Source organism: Sturnus vulgaris, chromosome 4, assembly GCF_052056855.1.
Source record: "Sturnus vulgaris isolate bStuVul1 chromosome 4, bStuVul1.hap1, whole genome shotgun sequence".
NCBI classification, from domain to species: Eukaryota; Metazoa; Chordata; class Aves; order Passeriformes; family Sturnidae; genus Sturnus; species Sturnus vulgaris.
Genome location: NC_142246.1, coordinates 44,561,401 through 44,583,081, shown reverse-complemented (window position 1 = coordinate 44,583,081; position 21,681 = coordinate 44,561,401). Strand labels below are relative to the sequence as shown.

Sequence of the window (21,681 nt, the reverse complement as noted above, 5' to 3'; positions counted from 1 at the left end):
GCAAAAATTCTCAACACGGGTGCTCTTTAGTCAAATCATCTATTAAATGGAACATTTCCATCCCCCCCATGTCTCTTTCCATGGTTTATAGGAATATTCAGTACATTAGTTCATCCCTACAATTTTACAAAAAGATTTTTCAGCCATTTCAGCATCTTCTCATTCTCCTTCCATCTTAAAAACTTAGCTCTTATGTCACTGACTTCAGAAATCTTCTTATTCCCTTTCATATTCAAAGGAAAGGCTGGAGGCTTTGCAAATCTTATCTGAGCACTAAAGAGTTAAAGTTTAACACAACTACTAAAGTTGGGCCAGGCTCAGGCCGTGCTGGGGAGGGCGGCTGAGGTGTTAATCAGCCTTTCTGGGGCTGGGCTGCAGCCCCACACTGCTCATGGCCACCCGGGCAGGCCCGGCCTGTCCAACAGCAGCAAGAGTCGGCCTCCCCCCCACGCCAGAGCCGCAGACCCGTGGAGGAGGAAGCTGTGAAGGTCTTATCACACAACTTTTTCTCCCCCCGGCCATCGGGTCCCCCTCGTTGGCAAACGGGGCCCATGCGGCCCCCTGAGCCTTCCCCCCCCCCGCATGGGGGAGGGGGAAGCTCGGCTTGATGTTACCTGCTCAGCCGCCGGAAAGACAAAGAGACCCAGTTCCGGATTACCTCCTTCAAAATGTGTGTGCACGGAGCGAACTAACTTTCTCTAATTGGCTGTTGAAGGTATCCCAACCCCCACAGAGGAAATTCTTTTAGAGAAAACCTCTCTCTGAGTTTCTTCTTCCCAAGTCAACCTATCACAGTGATGAAGGCAAAACAGTCCTATTCTAGTTAAGAACTCAAGGACAGTTTCTCCATTATCTAGTTCATATGTTGGCCAGATTTTCTCCGAGAGTCTGATAAGTTTACGTTTTGAAAAGTATAGACTCTTCCCTGATTAGATTAGCCCCCTTTTTCAGTATTAACCCCAAGGGGCTATCCCTTGGAATACTACCATTATTATGTTCACCAGAAATACACAACCCATTCTGATGCCCAAAATAAAGAGTAAGAGACACAAACAGAGACTCAGGGTAGAACTCACAACTCTCAGTCACAGCACAAATGCTACGCCACCTTCTGGCTCTAGATGCTGCAATTTAAACCTGCTCTTTAAGAAGAGGGATAAAGAGCAAAACAATTCTACTTGGAACTCAAAGGTTCCCCAAGCAAATTTACAATTTACAAAACTATAATCCACAAACCCTCCTAGCAGCTAACCCAGATGCTGAACAGAATACCCTTTTATTCAGTCACTCATGTGCCTCTGTCCCCAGGGTTCTTGGCTCTGATACCTCTGGACCTCTGCTGGGCCTTTTCAGGGCTGCTGGCAGAACTTCAGTCCAGGGGTTTTCCAGATGCCTTCACTGTCCCATCTGGGTCGCCAGCTCTGATGCCTTGAGGAGCTGGAACAGAGGCTACACACAGAGTTAAGGAGGAGAAAATGGGTATTTATTGTGAGGCCTCCGAAAGGCCTACAAAAGCCACACCCTAGTGGTGCCTGCCTGGATGGCTCCAAGATGGAAGGAAAGGAGGGGGTTGGTCACAAAATCTTACACGTTTATAGGTTCTGGTTAATTTGCATGAACCCACCCTCCACCTTTCCACGTAGTTTGTACTTAGGGCCTGAAGTTTGGAGACACTGTCCTAGAGTTCTTAACTAGAATAGGACTGTTTTGTCTTCATCACCCTAGCACATCAGAAAAGCACATCCAAGGAGAATAGGAAGACTTAAAACTAAAGGCATCGCTTTTATCCACCAAAATCTTACATATTCATATAGTTACCCAATATGCCTATACATAGGCATTACCTAACCCTGCCTGCCCCGGCTTTGTATTAAAATTAGCTCAAAGTCCTTTTACACTTGCCCAGTTCTTTCCTTCAAATGGGTGGGTGGATTTTTGAAATGGATCAGTGGTCTTCCTAGAATGAAGTCAGGGAGTCTTTCTCGCTTTCAGCTTTTCACCTTTGTCCTGTTGGCAGGTTCTCTTGGCCCTTTGGCCATAGTTCAAGCTCCCCAACGTGGTTCTGCCTGGTTTCACAGCCCAGGTGCAGTTATGGTTTCTTCCTTTAACAATACCCCATCTCCATGTCCTGACACAACAAAGCCAAGTGAGTGATATATTGTCTTAGCTCTACTGGCCCAGCTGCTAATAATTAACTTTCTACATTGCTTCTACTCTAACCATTATATGTGTAGCTTCTATACCTCAGTTAAGCTCTTAACCCTTTAATTCTTGCTTAATTTCCCCCCTTTTTCTATAGGGTTAGTAAATTCTTCTACTAATACACAAATTCTTCCTCGTCCAATCAAGTCATATGGTAAGTATCCCTCAGGACTGTGCTATATGCTCTTGATAAGGAGGTCAGGGCGGCTACTCATTGTAGCATCTTCCAATTCCAAATGAGTATTGCAATAGTTAAAACCAAACTTATTCTGGCTAAAATAAGCAAATCAATGATTGGGTGAACTAGGGCATTAAATATACCAGTTGCCTTCGGTGACCATCCAGAGTGCATCCCACCAGTGATGACTTGCCTCTTGTTTCATTCTTTGCAAAACTTTGCTAATCTCTTTTGCATCATGATGGACAGTTACTAAACCTTTTCTCCGTTCTCTTTGATTTCCTTTAAGATTTTGTCTAGATCTGGATTGTAGAAATACAGTTGGAGAGCAGGGCTCAGAGCACTGCTCAACTCATGACTGAAGTGGATGTACTAAGTTTGGTAGGCCACAAGCCCTGGCAAGCCAAGTCAGAACCCTGAATGGAGAAGCAAAAGGTGTGCTTGATGTGCTTTGTTTAAGATAAATCATGCAAGACTGTACGTGCCTATGCTGGTCTGTACAGGTCCGTGCAGAGCTCTGATTAAGTAATGATACTTAGAAACACCAATCATGTGATTGTGCTATATTTAGCTATAGCTGAAAAGGTGTATATATTGATGTGTGAAATTGATAAATCGTCTTCATGCTTGCATCAAACGGGAGTCTCGTCTCTTTGTTACCGCAAGTGTGGGTCCAATCTCTTTGCTGATCACCATCAAATGGTGCCCTCAGTGTGAGGAGGTGACCACCTTACTGTGTGTCCAGGTGGCCGGGCCCACAGAACTTAAGTAATGCTAAAAGGAAGCAGGAAAGCTGGCCGGCAACTTCACTAGCCCTCCAGATTAAGGAGGTGAGTGTCACGGGGGACAATATGGGTCAGGGGATGTCTGACCAAGAAAGAGATGTATTTGAACAACTAAACTGCTCTAGCAGCATGACAAATCTTTGCCTTCCCATGACTTAAAAGTCTTATTAAAATGGGCATCTGTTAAGTTACCAGGAGCCACAGAGTCCACAGTCTTTACAACAGATCTGTGGGACAAGGTGGGAGTTAAACTGTGGAATTTGCAACAAAGGGAGACAAAGCGGCTGCAGAAATGCTCCCTTCTTGGCAGGTGGTTTTTGAAGTCCTGAAAGTCCAAGAAAAATCCCATTCTAAAGATAAAGTGGATACCTGTCCTCCCTCCACAGCAAAGCCTCAGTGCACTTTAAAGTTTAAAGAAACTGCCTCTCCCTCACTGCAGCCCAGGGCCCCCCCTCCTCTTATGAGTAAAAGAGATCCGCTGCAATCTGTAGGGGCATTTGCCGCTGCCTACTGCCCAGAGGACAGTGAGAAAGATGAGGAAGAAGACCCCCTTGACACCGGATTTATCAACCCTCTAAAAGAGCCAAACTTATATCCCTCCATCCCGCACAACAACTGGGTTCGGTTAAATCAGCAGACATTAAGGGAGGGGGAATTGGTCATTGCTGGAAGAATTGTGGCTCTTCTAATATGCTTAGGAACACAAAAGCAAAGTTCCCAATGAGAGCAATTGTCCTTTTCAGTGATTAAAGAGCTTCTGCTCTTTAACAGTCACAGAGCATGGAATCAGCTCTCTGTATTTTGCAAGCTTGCTAGATTCTGTTATAATGACATATAATGACACCGCATGATTTAATATCATTGGCTCAGCTATTGTTAACTCCTACCCATTATACCTTATGGGAAAAGGAGTGGGGAAAAGGACTGCAGAACATGCTTATATCTTTTATGAGTCATCCTAATCAAAACCTAACAAATCTTACAGCTAGACAACTTATGGGAACGGGGCCGTATACAGATCCTGCTGGCCAAGCTCAAGACTGCCCAAGATAGGCTCTTGATGGGGCCCAATAAGCAGCTCGGCTGTCATTTCTTAAGGTCTCTGATGCACAAAAACCACAAAAGACTTTCATATCCATCACTCAAGAAGCAAAAGAGCCATATATGCAGTTTGTTGACTGCCTTAAGCAAGCACTCAAGCATTAAATTGATAATCCAGATGCTTGGGAAATTTTGCTTTTAAAATTTGCTGTTGAAAATACAAACACAGACTGTAAAAAACTTCTTAAGCCCTTGCCAAAACAAAATCTGACCTTTATTGAAATTATTGAAGTGTGTAACTGCATTGGGGCAATAGAACATCAATATGAAGCCATGGTGGCAGCCTTTGCAGCCATCAAAAGTCCCTCTGGGAGTCCAGGAGTTTGTTTTAACTGTGGCAGACCTGGCCACGTTAAAAAAGACTGCTTAGCTCCAAAAGGAGATAAACCTAAACCTTCTGCTTTGTGTCCACAGTGTCATAAGGACCGCCATTTCACCATGCAGTGTCACTCTAGGTATGATTCTGAAGGTCGCCTGATCCAGGAAAACTGGAATCGCAGTGCGGGCCAGCGTTGCACTTAGACACAAATGCCTCAGCCATCACTGCAGATGATACCTTCACAGGTGCCACCTTTGCAGATACTGCCTTCACAGATGTCCAGTGAAGGGTCTCCACAAGTCTTCACCCAGCAACTACAGGCAATGCTGGACTGGACCTGGCAACCTCAGACACAGTAACTTTACTTGATTCTTTTATTCTTTACTCCCTACAGGAATTTTTGGAATACCAGAGCCCAGAAAAAGTGCTCTACTAATAGGGAGATACTTAACCTCTTTTTTTGGACTTTTTGTTATTCCAGGAATTATAGACTCAGACTTTTTTGGGGAAATTAAAATTATGGCTTGGACTCCTTTTCCACCCTGAACTGTCCCTCAGGGGATCCGTATTGCACAGTTGATTCCCTTTTCAAATGATCTGACACCTATTGCAGGGGAACACAAAGAGGGAGTGGGAGGATCTAGTTCTACGGGGACCCCACAAATATTATGGGTACAGACAATTTCTAATAAATGTCCCACTTGCACCCTGTTGTTACAGGGACAACAGATAACACTCACTGGTGTTCTAGATACTGGATCAGATGTGACTGTTACCTCTCTAGGCCAAATGTCTCCCCACTTGGAACCTCACAGAGGTACCCCAAGCCCTCACTGGGATTGGGGGGAGAAGTCACAGCACACACACATACAGCTTGGATTGTGATGGTAACACTGAGTCCTGGAACATCAGAGCTTGAATGTTTGCCTCAATTATCCCATTCATTGGCATAGCACATGCATTAAAAACCCTGAATAACCTTGACTGTTGGCTTGCAAAGAAAACTAATGCTACTAGCTCTGCTTTAACAGGCTTATTAACAGACCTTGACAGCATGAGACATGCTGTGCTGCAGAATAGAGCTGCTGTTGATTTTTTGCTTTTGGTGCATGGGCATGGTTGTGAGGACTTTGAAGGCTTGTGCTGCATGAACCTTTCTGATCCCTCTCAATATATCCACGCTAGCATACATGCCCTTCAAGACAGTGTAGTGTTGTAGACGATAGCGACTGGCTTGGACACATACTTAGGGGATGGGGCTTACTCAAGAACTTAGAGAAAACAGGAATTTATGTTTTAGCTGTACTATTGCTTTTGATTATTTTCTTGCCATGTATTTTGCAATGTGTTCAGAAATTGATAAACAAATCTATCGAGAGGATTTTACTATTAGAAAATCAAGGGGGAGATGTAGAAATACAGCTGGAGAGCAGGGCTCAGAGCACTGCTCAACTCATGACTGAAGTGGATGTACTAAGTTTGGTAGGCCACAAGCCCTGGCAAGCCAAGTCAGAACCCTGAATGGAGAAGCAAAAGGTGTGCTTGATGTGCTTTGTTTAAGATAAATCATGCAAGACTGTACGTGCCTATGCTGGTCTGTACAGGTCCGTGCAGAGCTCTGATTAAGTAATGATACTTAGAAACACCAATCATGTGATTGTGCTATATTTAGCTATAGCTGAAAAGGTGTATATATTGATGTGTGAAATCAATAAATCGTCTTCATGCTTGCATCAAACGGGAGTCTCATCTCTTTTTTATGCAAGTGTGGGTCCCATCTCTTTGTTGATCGCTGTCATGAATGTTTTATCAACTGTTTCACCAATGTAAGATTCATGCCAATGGGTGTGGGTGTTAGATGATGGTATGTAGTATAGTTGGCCTTTATTAACTGGTGGGACATAAGTGGACCGAATATGTTAAATCACACCCAACAATATTAACGAAATTGCAAATACAAAAATTGGAGTAGTTTTTAACAGGCAAATATCTGTTTTCATTGTCTACTCTCACTGAAGCTTAGGCAGTTCTTAAACACACACAACCTTGGCCAGTATATATGAGCACTGTCTTTTGACCAATGTCTGGATGAATCTCAAAGTGACAATACACCTTGTTCAGTATCTAGGCATATGTCCTGGGTATCAATAGTATTACTTTCACAGAGGAATCCCTGTTGTTCTTGGGTGACACAAGATTCCACATTTACAGTCTGCCATTTCTTGTCTACCATCCCGGCCCAGGCTCTATGTTCAATAGGGTAGAATACTGTCTCTTCGTGGTTTAATCCTAATGCGATAATAGGATGGATAACATAAATTGTGGCATTATGTACATAAATACAAAGGCAGTGGCCACATTAGTGACAAGATCATAAGTGAAATTTAACACAGTCCACCAGGACTGGAGTCTCCTTTCCAAATTTGTGGCATTATCCCATATGGCTTTTCGGATTTCAATTGGAAAAGTGCCTTCACTTTCTTCTCTTATGACTAAAGCGATTGTTGACTGCATCCACAACTGTGCCTGTATACATTTAAGAGCTAAAGACACATTATCCTGAGCTACACCAAGTGCTTTTATTATTAATTTGTCATCTCAGTCTTCAGCTTCTCTCAAATTTGGCAATACCTTTGAAACCTGCCGCTGATTGGTTCATAATGCTAACAAACATGATTACAAATGCTGCCTTATTTTTGCCATATCACTAGTTGCAGTGGCCAGTTTGCTCATAAATATTGTTGAGTCAATTCCATTTAAGACTCCTAATCCCGTACCCATTATTCCAGTCACATCTCTTCATGTTCTGCCTTTAAAGTGAGGCTGCTTCCTCAGTCATGCTGCCCAATCTTGAAAGGATGTTTTCAGAAAAGAAGAGCAGGCTGGCTGAATCTTTGAAATGTTGATCTGCATTAGCAGTTCAACACACTTGAGAGACCATTCTGGGTTAAACAACAATTGTTGCTGTCCCATGTTTCTTACTATATATGGTCCAATTTCATAAATATTTGGTTCAAGCTTAAGTGGCATGGTTAGGGCTCAGATGGTCTGGATTTTTAGTCTGTGTTGGTGAGGTTGGATCATTCCAAGGTTTAACACAGACTTGAGTTATATTGTAATCAACTTTAAAAGTCTCAGCTTCACACGCCTCTATTTTAAGCCTGAATTCAGAGCAGTTAGTTAAGCATGCGTCACAACATTCCATACCAATTCGGATGGGTTTTATAGGATCTTGACGGAATCCGTCCTGAACAAATGCAAATTTACAACACCAGACATCTTCCCCCATCTAGACAGTTACGTTTGTGATTTGTAATGCCTGCCACAGAGACTTAACGAGAGTCAAAGTCAGAAGCTTTTCCCTGATACATATAAATGCCAGTCACATCGTATATGGGACATTTTATACTGACGTCTGCTGTAGCCATAATCATGACTATGATCGTGAAAGCCACAGCTTTCCAGGTTACACCTGCTCAATGATGACTATGAGTGCTTTTCTGGATTGTTACAAGCAAAACCAACATTTTCACCCACAATCCATTTATTTTTCCTGAGTAAGCTTTAGCTTTAGCTCATTATCACCCAGTGTTGCTTTCAAAGGGCCTTCTGGAGCCTTTTTCACTTGCATATAGTGAATCTAGGCATTTTGTTCCTTGATCTTGATTGCAGTAAAAGTTATGAGAAGCACCTGAAATGGGCCTTCCCACTGTGGCTCCAGAGTTTTCTCTGCAAGAGACTTAACATGCACATAATCTCCAGGCTGTATGTCATGTACTGGCCCATCTAGTTCTCTGCTTCAAGCCCCAGCCACATGTTTTTCAATTTCTCCGAGTTTTTTGTTTAGGGCCACCATGTATCTGTGTAGGGTTTCTTCCCCTACTTGTGTTGGTATTCCATCCTGTACCCCATATGGTCTCCCATATAGTATCTCAAAAGGACTTAATTTCTCTTTTGTTCTTGGTTTAGTCCAAATTTGCAGTAATGCCAAAAGAAGAGCCTGGGGCCAGGGTAATTTTGCTTCTTGTCCGAGCCTTATAATTTTTTGCTTGATCAAGTAGTTCATTTTCTCCTCTTGGCTACTTGACTGAGGGTGACATGGGGTGTGAAGTTCCCAATCTATGCCTAATTGGTAGCTAATTTGCTGTACAATTTTTGAAATAAGGTGTGGTCCTCTATCTGAGGATATTGTGGCTGGAACTTCAAAGTGTGACATTATTTCTTTTAACAATACTTTGGTTACCTCTCGTGCTTTGGCAGTTCTGGTAGGTAAGGCTTCTGGCCACCCTTTAAAGATATCTGTTAATACCAGTATATATCAATATCGCCCTTTCCTGGGAAGATCTGAGAAATCAATTTGCCACTGTTGTCCAGGCCCATAGCCTTTTCCAATTCGTCCAAACTTTGGTTTGGGGATATTTTTGGGCTTAGTTTGGAGGCAAATACTGCATTGTTGGGTCACCTGAATGACCATACCATGTAAATTTCTGGCCTTAATTCTGTCCTTTAAATAATTGTACAAAGGATCTACTCCCCAGTATGTTTTCTGATGTTCCTCTTTTGCTAGTGGCCATAACAAATAGGAGGGGATGACAAGCTTTCCTTTCCCTTCCTCTGTAACAGCCCACCTCTCCTGATTATAACTTCCCTTCTCATGCCTAATAAGCTTCTTATCTTTTTTATTATACTTTGGCTTACCTTTTAGGGAAATTTTTCCATCTGGGACTAAAGCTGCCTCAATGGGTACCTCACCTTTGGCCACTTCTTTTGCCTCTCTGTCCACGAGCTCATTCCCTTCCTCCAATTCAGAGCTCACTTTCTGGTGTGCCTTGATATGCATAATAACTACCTTCTCAGGTATTTGGACTGCTTCCAACACTTTTATTATCTCCTGTGCGTGCTTGATGCTTTTCCCTTGTAAATTCAACAGTCCTCTTTCTTTCCAGATGGCTCCATGCACATGCACCAGTCCAAAATGCATTCCTTGAGTCTGTATAAATGTTGATTTCTTTTCCTTTTGCCAACTCTAAAGCACAAGTTAAGGCAATTATTTCAGCCTTTTGTGCAAAGATGTTTGTCAGCAACAGTCCAGACTCTGTTACCTCTCTTCAAGTAGTAACCACATACCAAACATGTCTCTTTCTGCTGAAAATAAAGCTGCTTCCATCAGTAAACCAGGTCTCAGTGTCATCAAGAAGCGAGTCCTTCAGATCCTGGTGACTGGCCTCCATAGTTTCCAGGCAATCATGGATCACTGGTTCTTCTGTATTCCCACTGAGGAAGGAAGTTGGGTTCACAAGGTTAATGACTACAATCTCCACATCATCCTGCCCTACCATTATGACTTGATATTTCAGGAATCTCTGTGGAGAAAGCCAGTGTCCATCTTTTACCTCCAGCACTGCAGACACTGTGTAGGAAACTAGCACAGTCATCTTCTGGCCCAGGATGAATTTGTGTGCTTCCTGGATATTCAGCACCACTGAAGCAACAGCTCTGAGACACCCAGGTCATCCTTTTGCTGCTGCATCCAGCTGCTTGGAAAAGTAAGCAACTGCTCTTTCGAGATGGGCCCAAGTCTTGTGCCAGTATCCCCAAGACAATCCAGTTTCTCATAAAAAAACAGAAAGAATTGTTTGCTTACTGTCCTGGAGTCTGAGAGTGGGGGCCAACATGAGGGCTTTCTTTAACTCTCGAAGGCTCGTGTAGCTTCTTTTGTCCATTGGAGATCTCTGTTCCCTTCCATAATCAGGGCATACAGGGGCTGAACCAACAGTCCATCATTATAAATCCACAATCTACACTATTCCATCATTCCAAAAAAGGTTTGCAGTTAAGGAACTGGCATATTGCTTCTTTGAGGTCTTGCCCCAGAGTCCTTTGTCCAGCACTTATCTCATAACCCAGGTAGGTAACTGTTTGTTTTACTACTTGAGCTTTTTTTCTGAGATAATTCTGTACCCTTGCAAACCTAAAAACTTCAGGAGGTTTACCATCCAGGCTATACATGCCTCTTGTGTTCAAGTGGCTATCAGGAGGTTGTCTACGTACTGCAACAGCTGTTCTTCTGATGGGGCTTCCCAGGATTCCACATCTCTTCCAAGTTGTTCTCCAAATATTGTGGGAATGTTTTTAAACCCTTGAGTCAGAACATCCACGTGAGCTGAGTCTTACACCCCCTCTGAGGGTTTTCCATTCAAATGCAAAAATTTTCTGGCTGACTTCATGGAGAGGGAGGCAAAAGAAAGCATCTTTCAAGTCTAAAATGGTAAACCAGCTTAGTTGAGGCATTAAGCATGTTAGCAAGGTGTATGGGTTTGCTACCATTGGGCGTAGGTCCCCAGTTATTTTATTAACAGCTCACAGGTCCTATATATGACCCATCAGGCTTCTTAATGGGCAAAATAGGAGTGTTAAAATCAGGCTGGCACTCTTTCAATAGCCCTAGCTTCGATTACTGGGCTAATCCCTTCTCTATCTTCCATTTTTAAGGGATACTGTTTAAGCCCGACTGGTTGCTTTCCTTCTTTAAGTTTGACTTACCGGAAGTAAATTCTTTGCTCTCCCTGATATGTTAGAAGCCCATACCCCAGGAAGCACCTGATCCATTACTTTTTTATTAATTTCTTCTTCATCCTCAGTTTTGGTCTCACTAATTGTTAATATTAAACTTAGCATTTCCACATATTGTTGATCCTTTCCCTACAAACTAATTTCCCCATTCTTAAATGTAGTTTTTGCATCCAACTGTTCCAACAAATCTCTGTCCAAAAGTGCCTATGGAGCATTGGGCATGTAAAAACTTTATGAATTCCCCATTGTTTCCCAAGTTTATATTTTAGTGGTTTGCAAAAATATGCTCTTTCAGATTGGCCAGTTGTTCCACTTACCATTACATAATCATCTGTTATAGGCATTAAAGCTTTATTTAACACAGAGTGTGTTACTCCTTTATCTACCAAAAATTCCATTTTCTTTTCCTTGTCCCTAACTTAATTATAACCAGAAGGTCTGTTAGGGAAAGACTCTCCGGTCCTCCTCAGTCTTCCTTAACATGTGCAACCACTCCATCCCCTCTTCAATCTCCCCTTCTCTGGTCGTCGCCTTTTCTCTGTTCTAGGCACTGGTTTTTCCAGTGTCCAGTTTTCTTGCAAGATGCACATTGGTCTTTTTCCCAATCGAGATGGACCTTGCCTTGGTGCTCCTTGTTCACATTTCCCTTTTTCCTCTTCTTTTACTAATTTTCTCATTCTGTAGGGAACATACTGAGAAAGTAAGAAAATTACAGACTGAAAAATACTCCAGACTGGAGCTTTTCAGCTCTGTTCCCAGCCAATAAGCTGGCCCAGCTCAAGGCTAGGGAGAATTTCTCCCAGGGTGATAATTTGGTCAAAATAAAAAGGAATTAATAACAAGATAGAACACCTGTTGTGGTGCGTTACCAGGCCCTGGGAATGGGGTGCCTTCTCTCTGAACTAATAATCTTTTCTCTACTCTTGGAATTGCGAGTCATGCTATAAAACCAAGTGTGTTTCTGAATACATTTGTCTCTTTCTTCCTGTGATGAACGACGACCATGTAGCTGTGCATCTTATTTCTGCCACACTTAAAGGGTTAAACCCCTTTCCACGGCTACATCATTCCTTGTTGGTATCCCTCCTCTCCATTGCTGAAAACCCTCCATGCCTCACCTAGTAAAGTTTCTAAATTTTGCCCCATTGGTCATCGAATTTTCTGAAGTTTACGTCTAATGTCTGCTGTGGACTGTCCCAAAAATAGACTTACTAATTGTTGTATCCCTTCCTTGGATTCAAGATCTAAAGATGTATAGCAACGCATTGCATCTTGCAAATGGTCTAAAAATGTAGAAGGGGATTCAGAGGGATTCTGTTTCACTGTATGTAGAGCAGACCAATTTATGGTTTTAGGAATTGCTTTTTCCATTCCTTTTATTATAAAGTCTTGCTAATTTTCTAATTTTTTCATCTCCTCTTAGTCATTCAGATCCCATTGTGGATCCTGGTGAGGAAAAAATTCTTTAACATCCTCTTGTCTTGTTTTATGGAAGGTTTCCGCTAGATCTCCTGATATTTTCAAAATTGTCAGCCCAATCATGTCTATGTTGTCTAATTTTAAATCTTAATTGTTTAGCAGTGCCTATGGGATCACTTCAGTAGTTCTTAGCTACTCTTTCCCATGCTTCCAAATCAATAGTAGAAAAGGGTACTTTAACTAGCACCCTCCCTCCCCAGGTCCTACTGCCTCCGGTAAAGGTGCTTGTATTATTTATCTTGTTTGTTTTCTGGTCCAGGATGCTATGGGACCATTTGGAGAAGACTCCTCATCTTCACTACTTTCACTATCACTGTTAGACAATGGGGGATATAATTTGGAAGTAAGTGGGGGAGTAGATGGCTCAGCTTGTTTCTTTCTTGAGGGAGCTGGAGTAGGGGTGAGTAACAATTCCTGAATCTTCTTCTCCCTCTGGCTTTTTAGGGGTGGTCTAAACAGGTCTATTAACTCCTGTTCTTGTGCTTCTGTGTGATAAACCTTATCAGGACAGGTACAACGCTGGTTTATTGAGCAGGCACTACATCATCGCTTAGGCTTCTCTCTATTAGCCTTACTGTCCTTTTCAAGGGTCAATACCAAGGGATCAGAGTGGGGTCTGGTGCCACAGTCTCTCTGCCACTCTGGATGATTTCTGAGAGAGAAAAACTTATCTGTGTATATCACCTCCTGCCATTTCTGTTCTCTCCTTAAAAATAGCATCAGCTGCAATAAAATCTCATAGTCTAAGGTTCCGGCCGGTGGCCATCTGAGACATTCTCACAGCTTATAAAGTGGCCACTATTGGGTGCAGAATTTAATTAAACTTCGCTTATTTTCAGTGCCCCCATATCCTACTCTTTCCAGTGTGTCAAAATACAGCCTAAGGGACTAGCCTTGCTCTGACCCATTACCTCCACCTTCTTGTCTTATCCCATTTCCACCCAAATCTCTCTCCACAGTCTTACAGTCTTTTCCCAATCTTCTTCCCACATGCACGCCCAAGTTGCAGGTATTAAATGTGATTTTCTGCACAAAAACTTTAGAATCTTAGGTTCAAAATTAGCTTGGTTAGGATGCCCTAATTTACACTGAGGGTATAGACTTTGCTGTCTCTCAGAGGAACAATACCAATGTTTTTTACAAGTTTTACACTGTAACAGCAACCACAGAGAGTGCCAGCCTCTAGAAGCCCCAAAAGCCTCGTAACACCTGCAAATGCAAGCTATTCTACTTCTTCTCTCACAAATGTCCAGACTCTCTTATGCAAGCTGTTTCCTATCCAAAGCTACCAACCTTCTGCTGAAGTTCTATATATTCCTTCCAGATAAACTCGATAATTTCCTATTTCTATCCAGTAGTTCACCAGATTCATAAATTCCCAAGGATCCAGCCCAAACCACTGAGGAAGGGGGATCCCTTCTATTTGTCTAGCCATGGTTTAAAATATACTCAAACCACCACACTATAATCACTGCAATAAGTTTCACAGAAAAGCTGTCCATGTTGCAGCTTTAACTTCTAACAAACCACAAGTGAGCAGACTACAACAAAGAAGCCAACAACAACACAGCCTGAGTAACAACACAGGCAACACAAGGCAAGAATTTGTTGCAATTATAACTTTCGTCGAAAGATGGCATTCTTGCTCTAAAATACACACTGACCACAGGGGAAAGGGGGACTGGTGAAACCCAAACACCAAGTATTGCAGAGAATACCGTCCCCCAAAACCAGGAAGTCCCTACACCCTACCCAAATCCCAAAGTCAAAATCCCTGTGGGGAAGGATATCTCTTTATTAAGGGACAAAGTATTCACCTCTTTTCAACAGACACACAGTGTACAGCAATTTTAAGCATTCACCCCACTCATGTTCCCCCATCATGTTCCCCATGGTCATTTTGGTCACCCGAGAACAGAATTGCAAATGGGGGCTGCCACTCGCCTTGTACTAACTACGTCTCACCAGTCACACACACAGTCAGGACACAATCAAAATAACAACAGTAAAAATGCACCCAAAAAATAGCAGCAATAAACCAGGATTTGTCCAGTTCACCCCCAGAACTGCTAGCTGCCCCCCCGACACAACAAATCCTTTTGCCAGCCACTACACTCTTCTGATGCTTGCAAGCAAAACTGCACAGACTAGTGCTGAGTGCAAAACATCTTCTCCAACTTATCAGCTGCCTTTTAGCCGTGCATATGCTATGCCTTACATAATTTTAAAACCTATAATTTTAAAAACATACCGTTTTGTCTACAGTCCAGCAACAGGTCTTGTCTGTCCCTGCGATAAGCAGCTGAGGAGCAGAGGTCCCCTCCAGGAAGGTCCTGGCAACCTGCCAGAAATGTCCACAGCCCGGGCTGCCTTTGCAGTCAAACACACATTTCCTGCCTGGCTCACCAACATGCAGAAACAAAGACTCTCAAAGTAGTTAAAGTTAGAAAGTGGTATGTTTATTATGATGCACTCCCGGGAGAAATCTCCCACAGGCATGTGCAAAATGCATGAGGCTCTTGCCTTCTTTTATCCACCAAAGTCTTACATATTCATATAATTACCCAATATGCCTATACATAGGCATTACCTAACCCTGCCTGCCCCGGCTTTGTATTAAAATTAGCTCAAAGTCCTTTTACACTTGCCCAGTTCTTTCCTTCAAATGGGTGGGTGGATTTTTGAAATGGATCAGTGGTCTTCCTAGAATGAAGTCAGGGAGTCTTTCTCGCTTTCAGCTTTTCACCTTTGTCCTGTTGGCAGGTTCTCTTGGCCCCTTGGCCATAGTTCAAGCTCCCCAACGTGGTTCTGCCTGGTTTCACAGCCCAGGTGCAGTTATGGTTTCTTCCTTTAACAATACCCCATCTCCATGTCCTGACACAACAAAGCCAAGTGAGTGATATATTGTCTTAGCTCTACTGGCCCAGCTGCTAATAATTAACTTTCTACATTGCTTCTACTCTAACCATGATACGTATAGCTTCTATCCCTTAGTTACGCTCTTAACCCTTTAATTCTTGCTTCACTCATCTTAAAGCCATTCCCTCTCCTCCTACCACTACATGCCCTTGTCCTTCTCCAGCTCCCTTGTTGGCCCCCTTGAGGTACTGGAAGTCTCTCCAGAGCCTTCTCTTCTCCAGACTGAACAGCCCCAACTGTCTCAGCCTGTCCTGAGGTGACAGGTGTAATGTTCCAGCCCTGTGATCATCTTCATGGTCTCTTCTGGACTTGTTCCAACAGGTCCCCATCCTTCCTATGCTGGAACCCCAGAGCAGGATGCAGCACTGCAGGTGCAGTCTCAACAGAGCAGAGCAGAGGGGCAGAATCCTGTCCCTTGCCCTGCTGCCCAGAGCGCTTTGGATGCAGCCCGGGACATATTTTGCTTTCTGGGCTGCCAGTGCACATTGCCAATTCATGTTAAGTTTGTCATCCCCCAGCACCCCCGAGTCCCACTTTTTTGCACAGCTCCACTTATCAAGCCTGTCCAGATCCCTCTGGATGGTATCCCTGCCCTGCAGTGTCAACCATGCCATACAGCTTGTTGCCATCAGAGAACCTGCTGATGAATAAGGGAGCACTCAATCCCACTGTGCATGTCATCAGCAAAGATGTGAAACAGGGCCAGGCCCAGTGACGAACCCCAGACAACAACACTCGCCACTGGCCTCCACCTCAAGATATTGATTGCAGGTCTTTGAGTGCAACCAGTCAGCCAATTTCTTATCCCCTGAGTGGTCCACCCATCAAATCCATGCCTCTCCAATTTAGACATAAGGATGCCATGCAGGACAGTGTCTTTGCAGAGGCCCAGGTGCATGATAGACTGACATAGACTCTACTCAGAGAGAACCTGGCTGATGATTTTTAACAGGTTTTGCACTGTATTAGCAAAGTATAATTCTATAGTAAGAAAGTGGCTAAGAAGGAGTAGCCCATAGAGAGAATTAACAGCAGTAGCCTTGCTACATTCATTGAGATACTTCCTTCTTTTAAATCACCTTACTTATTGTTGTTTTGATTTATCTTTTTAAAAGGCACCCACTGCAGCAGTGAGGAACTCAGCACAGCAGCATCCATCTGTGCCACAACAAACACTAACATGGAAGGACCACCTCTGGGAAACGATTGTGTTTTTCTAAACTGAGGAATATCTCTAAGACTCAAGATTTCATGCAGAAATCCTTGTGCCTTCTTGTTTCTTGCTTCCATGGCAAGAGTTGAACAGAATTCCAATAGTTTATTGTATAATCTAAACCTTTATTGACTGAACACTTACCTGAAAAGTCATACCACTCTTAAGTAAAATTGGTAGGTTCTGCTCATGATGTCAAAAGTGATAGTAAAAGTCTTACATGTGAAGGTCAAATTACATTAAAATCCTGGGCATGATCTGACATGGGGAGTTTTTGGAGGTTTAGGCTTTTTATTTGGTTGAGTGATTTTTGAAGGGCCACAGTTTTTGACTGCAATCATGTTACTGCTTTTTGTAAGCTGTATGATGATGACGTTTGAATTGTAAAGGTACCTTTTTTTGTGAATAATGGGCATACATTTTATTCATTAAATGTATTGAAAACCAAATTTTTTTTTAATTCAAATGAAGGAGCTTCCAATTGAACCTCAGCCAGTTTGTACAGCAATGTCCGCAAGACTTAACACCTGAGCTGCCACTCAGGAAGAGGAACTGCCGTCAGCCTGCTTTGAACTAGTGTGTTGTAATTCAATGCTCTAGGTTTTATTTTATGGTTTTTCCCTAAAACTCCCCTTTGTGGTTTGTCTTATGGTGTGGTCCCTTCCCTCTGACCTCTCCTGGTTGGCTAGAGTCCAATCCCTCCCCCCCGGCCGAGTTTTGAATACCCCCGCGTTTCCTGTGTTCTGTCTCTTGCTCCCCTGGAATTCTTCCAGAATAAACCTTGGAACATATTCCTGAGAGGAAGAGCCTCTTTTGATCATTTTCCTCGTTCATGCAGGGATCCAGAGGCTTTCTCCTGGTTCTGAGCTAGCCTGGGAGCAGGAGGTCTCAGGATACCACTGCAGTTGTGTCAGGAAAATTAATCCACAAACACCAGAGGTTTATGTCCAAAAAGGAGACAGAGGAGTCCTTTTTGCTTTATTCGAATAAAGGGAGAGGCCATGGGACATTCCCCTGGGATCTCTCAAATTTTCGGAGGACGCAGCCTCCTTTTTATCCTATTTTCCCGGCCGCATTTCCCTCTCTCTTTCCCCATTGGCTGAGGTACTTGAGAGGCACAGACTTCCCGGAACGCCTGATACCTGAAATTCCCCTCTAATGTATAACCCTCCCTTTTAATTTTTAATTCTTACAGAATTCATAGTTTTCCCCCCCCGTTGCTTCTTTCATCTTTCGATATCCAATTTCATTTATCAGCAGCCCTACAGTTTGTTTGTAAAGGCAAATATCTCTTTCCATTCATCAATCAGTCGAATCCATCCCATTGTTTCTTTTATCTCTCAGTGCTAGCCTTATCTATAGGCTGATCCACAACTCATTTGTAAAGACAAATTCAACATTCCTCTCAGTTGGCTTCCCAAAGTGAGGCTTTCACAAAAGTTAGCCCCACGAGTGGCTGGGAGTCCTATTTCAGGGATTCAGTAAGCCTTTGGGACTGTCCAACTAGCTTAAATCACTCTGAGCTGCTTTTTGTGCAGCTAGGAAGCTTAAGGACGAAATCGGTAGCTCACTTCCAGCGCTGGGTGAGTCGACTTCCAAACGAGGATCCTATGCAGCTTCACAGACAGCCGAGTTCCACAGGAGAGGAGTAAGATACCTTCATGTTAGGCAGGGACCCCAAAAAAGAGTCCCCAGTTACAATGAGGAGGGTCCCCGGACACACCACATGGAGGGAGACGTGCAGCTACCCCAACGGGGAGAGTCACACGTGGTCATGCGCGTGGCTGCGGCGGCGCATGGGCGCACAGTGGAGCTGCTTGGTGGGTGCAGCTCCGCTTGCGAAAGAGGTGGTGGCAGAGCGTGGCTTTTGCCAACAGAAGCGGCAACCAGGAAAAAGTGACACAAGCGATTTGCAGTGACGCAGCCCAGTGGCATGTGCCGGTCAGGGGTTGGAAATATGAATGGGCACTTTTGTCTGCGTTCTAACTGTGGATTGGGGTAGATAAACTGTGCAGATTGGTTTTAAACATAATGGGCGCACAGCTTTCTGCTCAGCAAAAGAGTTTATTTTCCCAGCTTAGGGAAATGTTGAGTGCTGGTGATGGTATAGTCTCTAAGAAACAGTTGGAACACTTTGTCTGCTGGCTATGTGCTGAAATTTCGGATTTTAACATGCAAAATATGAATTCAGTTTTATTTTGGAATAAAATAGGGGCTCTACTAACATTAAAAGTGGAAAATGGGGATGAAATAGCCTCTCTGTTCATCCCGATATTCTTGCAAATTCGGCAACGATTACTTCAGACAGAATATAACAGACAGCAGCAGCAAAGCCCCTGGATTCCCCTTCCCTTTCTCCAAACCCCTCTACCCTGAAACTGGGGGAGACCCGTGGGTCACCCCGGGAAACGCAGAGCACCCGGCTTGCCCGTAGTTGCTCTGGGCCCCTGAGCCCTCCCCAGTACCTTGGTCCTAGCAATTTTGGGCCGGTTGTCAGAGAAAACTTCTCTATACCCCTGTCTCCCGACTGTCTTCCCTCAAGAACACTGCTCAGAAAGCTCTAAAAGTGACTTCCTTTCACCTCAGGGCACCAGCCATATGGCTAAGCCTGAGGAGGCCATGGGCCAGATTCACGAGGGCGCTGGCCATGTGGCTTGTCCCCTGGGAGGGTTTCAATATGCCGGCGGCCACGTGTTGGCTCCTTCATCCCACAATCCCTTTTACGCTCTCGTGCCTGCCCCCAACCCATTCTCCTTCCATAACCCATTCTTGCCTTTGGCCGCCCTGCCCCCTCCCTCCTCCAAGTGCCTGCCCTGCATGACATCACCCTGCAATCCAGCCCCCATGTGTTGCAATCCTGGTTGCCCCTCCCACCCGAGCATCCCCTACCCCTCTCCTACTCCAGTTTCACATGCCTGTCCCCATGGTTGCTGCGGAAACGAGGGCGGGGAAGAAGGAGCCCACGCTCCAAGATGCCACAGCTGCAGGGAAGAGGGTGGGGATGGGGGTGGGGAAGGCCCAGCTCACAGCCCCCATGGAGAAGACAGTATTCTCGCGGCAGGGGAGGGTGAACAGCCCCCCGGGTCTGGCGGGGGGCGGGGGGAAGGGGCCCCAGTCTCTCCCAGAACCCCAGGGAGGAGGGGGAGCCCAGCCTCTCCGAGAACCCCAGGGAGAGGGGGGGGCTCAAAACCAGAAAGAAGAAAACATACCCTTAGCTGCTCCTGTTATTTATCTTAGTAGGAAAAATGGCAAAATAAGTTAACAGCCTTTGTCCTATCAAGATAAAAAGGAAATTTGTAATGTACGAAGAGAATTTTGCAGAAACAGTGAATTTTTTAAAGACATTATGAGAGCCACTTTTAATTCAAATAAGCTAATACCAAATGATATCAAGGATCTTTTCCGATGTCTGTTAACTCCCTCAGAGTATGATCTGTGGGAAAGCATGTGAAAAAGATCTTTGAGGGTGCTTCTGCAAGAGCTTCAACAAAGCTCTGAGGATGCAAAAGATGCTGATGATAATGATATTACACACGAACACTTATGTGGTGAAGGGAATTGGCATTGCGCCGAGAAACAAACTCGAGTGTTATCCAAGTCTGTTTTGGATAAAATCTGCAATGTTGCAGAAAAGGCTGTTAACCAATTACCAACGGTTGAAATCAAGGATAGTTACGTTAATATTAAACAGTTTGCCTCAGAGAATTTCTTGCAGTTTGTTGATCATCTTCGCGTGCAAGTGGAAAAGCAGGTGCAAGACCCAGCAGTACAAGCCAAATTGATTAAGGAGATGGCTCAGAGGAATGCTAATGAAACCTGCCACAGGGTTATACTTAGTCTTCCCCTTGAGCCAGCACCTAGCTTAGCACAGATGATAGAAGTCTGTGCCAGGAAAGCAGAACTGTTCAGTGCACACAAGAGAAATCAAGGACTGGCACAGCCAAAGACTACGGCAGCTGTAACACCAGGAGCAAGGAAGCAAACAATGTCACCAAAGCAGCTGCAGCATATCATCTGCTTCCAGTGCAAAAAGCCAGGACACTTCGCCAGACACTGTCCACAAAGCCAGAAACAGAAGAAGATCAACAAACAAAAAAACTGAGTCTAGAGCACGTACCCACCAGTAATACAATCATGCGCAAAGATATAAATTCAGGGGTCCCCACACTGGCAAAAACCTCTCTCTTAAAAAAAGGGGGAGGATGGGATATGGGGTGTGGTGATGCAGGATAAGAAAAATGACAAATGTTCAATTAACAGGGTTTGGCAGCCTTGTGGCTGTTTTAGGCTCGTGACTACCAAAGGCTTTCATTTCAGGTCTACTGACTGGATAGTCATTACAGTGGACGTGCCAAACAACTTACTGGACGTGACCATAAACTACATGGAATTGGACAGTGAGTATTTTGTTGTTGGGGACACGCCCCTGGAGATTGAGGTGGCTCCCATGACCATCAAGGGAGGCATAACTCACCTCATTCTCCTGGCACACTGCCCTCAACCACCATTCTACCTGGTCGAGGGGCGAATCCTCACCCAGGCTATTCTTATTCCAGCAAAGGTTCGAGTAGATGGAAAATCACCTGAAGTCTACTGGACAGAAGTGGTGGGTGAGGAAAAACCCTCTCTGGCATGCAACCTAGCCCATGGATCAGACCACCTCCATGTGGAAGGGGTGCTGGACACAGGGGCAGATGTGACGATCATACCTGAGAGGATGCGGCTGTCACATTGGGAATTGCAACCCGTGGCTGCCAAAATCCAAGGTGTAGGAGGGGTCAAATTGGCAAAGATATCAAAAAGCATTGTGCAAATTGAGGGGCCAGATGGAAAACTGGCTAGTGTCCGTCCATTTGTTACAGACTATAAGTGCCCTCTGTGGGGGAGAGACACAGTCCCAGTGAGGAGTCAA

The 21,681-nt window shown here is 44.1% G+C and overlaps 1 protein-coding gene across 2 annotated transcripts in view; it reads left to right on the top strand.

Moving 5' to 3' along the window:
• LOC106860428 (FHF complex subunit HOOK-interacting protein 1A-like) overlaps nt 1-18,187 on the top strand; it is a 126,608-nt gene extending 108,421 nt beyond the window's left edge. The window contains exon 12 of one of the 2 annotated variants that reach the window (XM_088163761.1): nt 16,672-18,187. In XM_088163761.1, the coding sequence (XP_088019887.1) occupies nt 16,672-16,781 (110 nt within the window). In that variant the 3' untranslated portion in view covers nt 16,782-18,187. Of the gene's footprint in view, nt 1-4,680; nt 6,319-16,671 lie in introns of those variants that run through there. The other variant, XM_088163760.1, reaches the window with a different exon arrangement.
• Nucleotides 18,188-21,681: the final 3,494 nt, after the last annotated feature.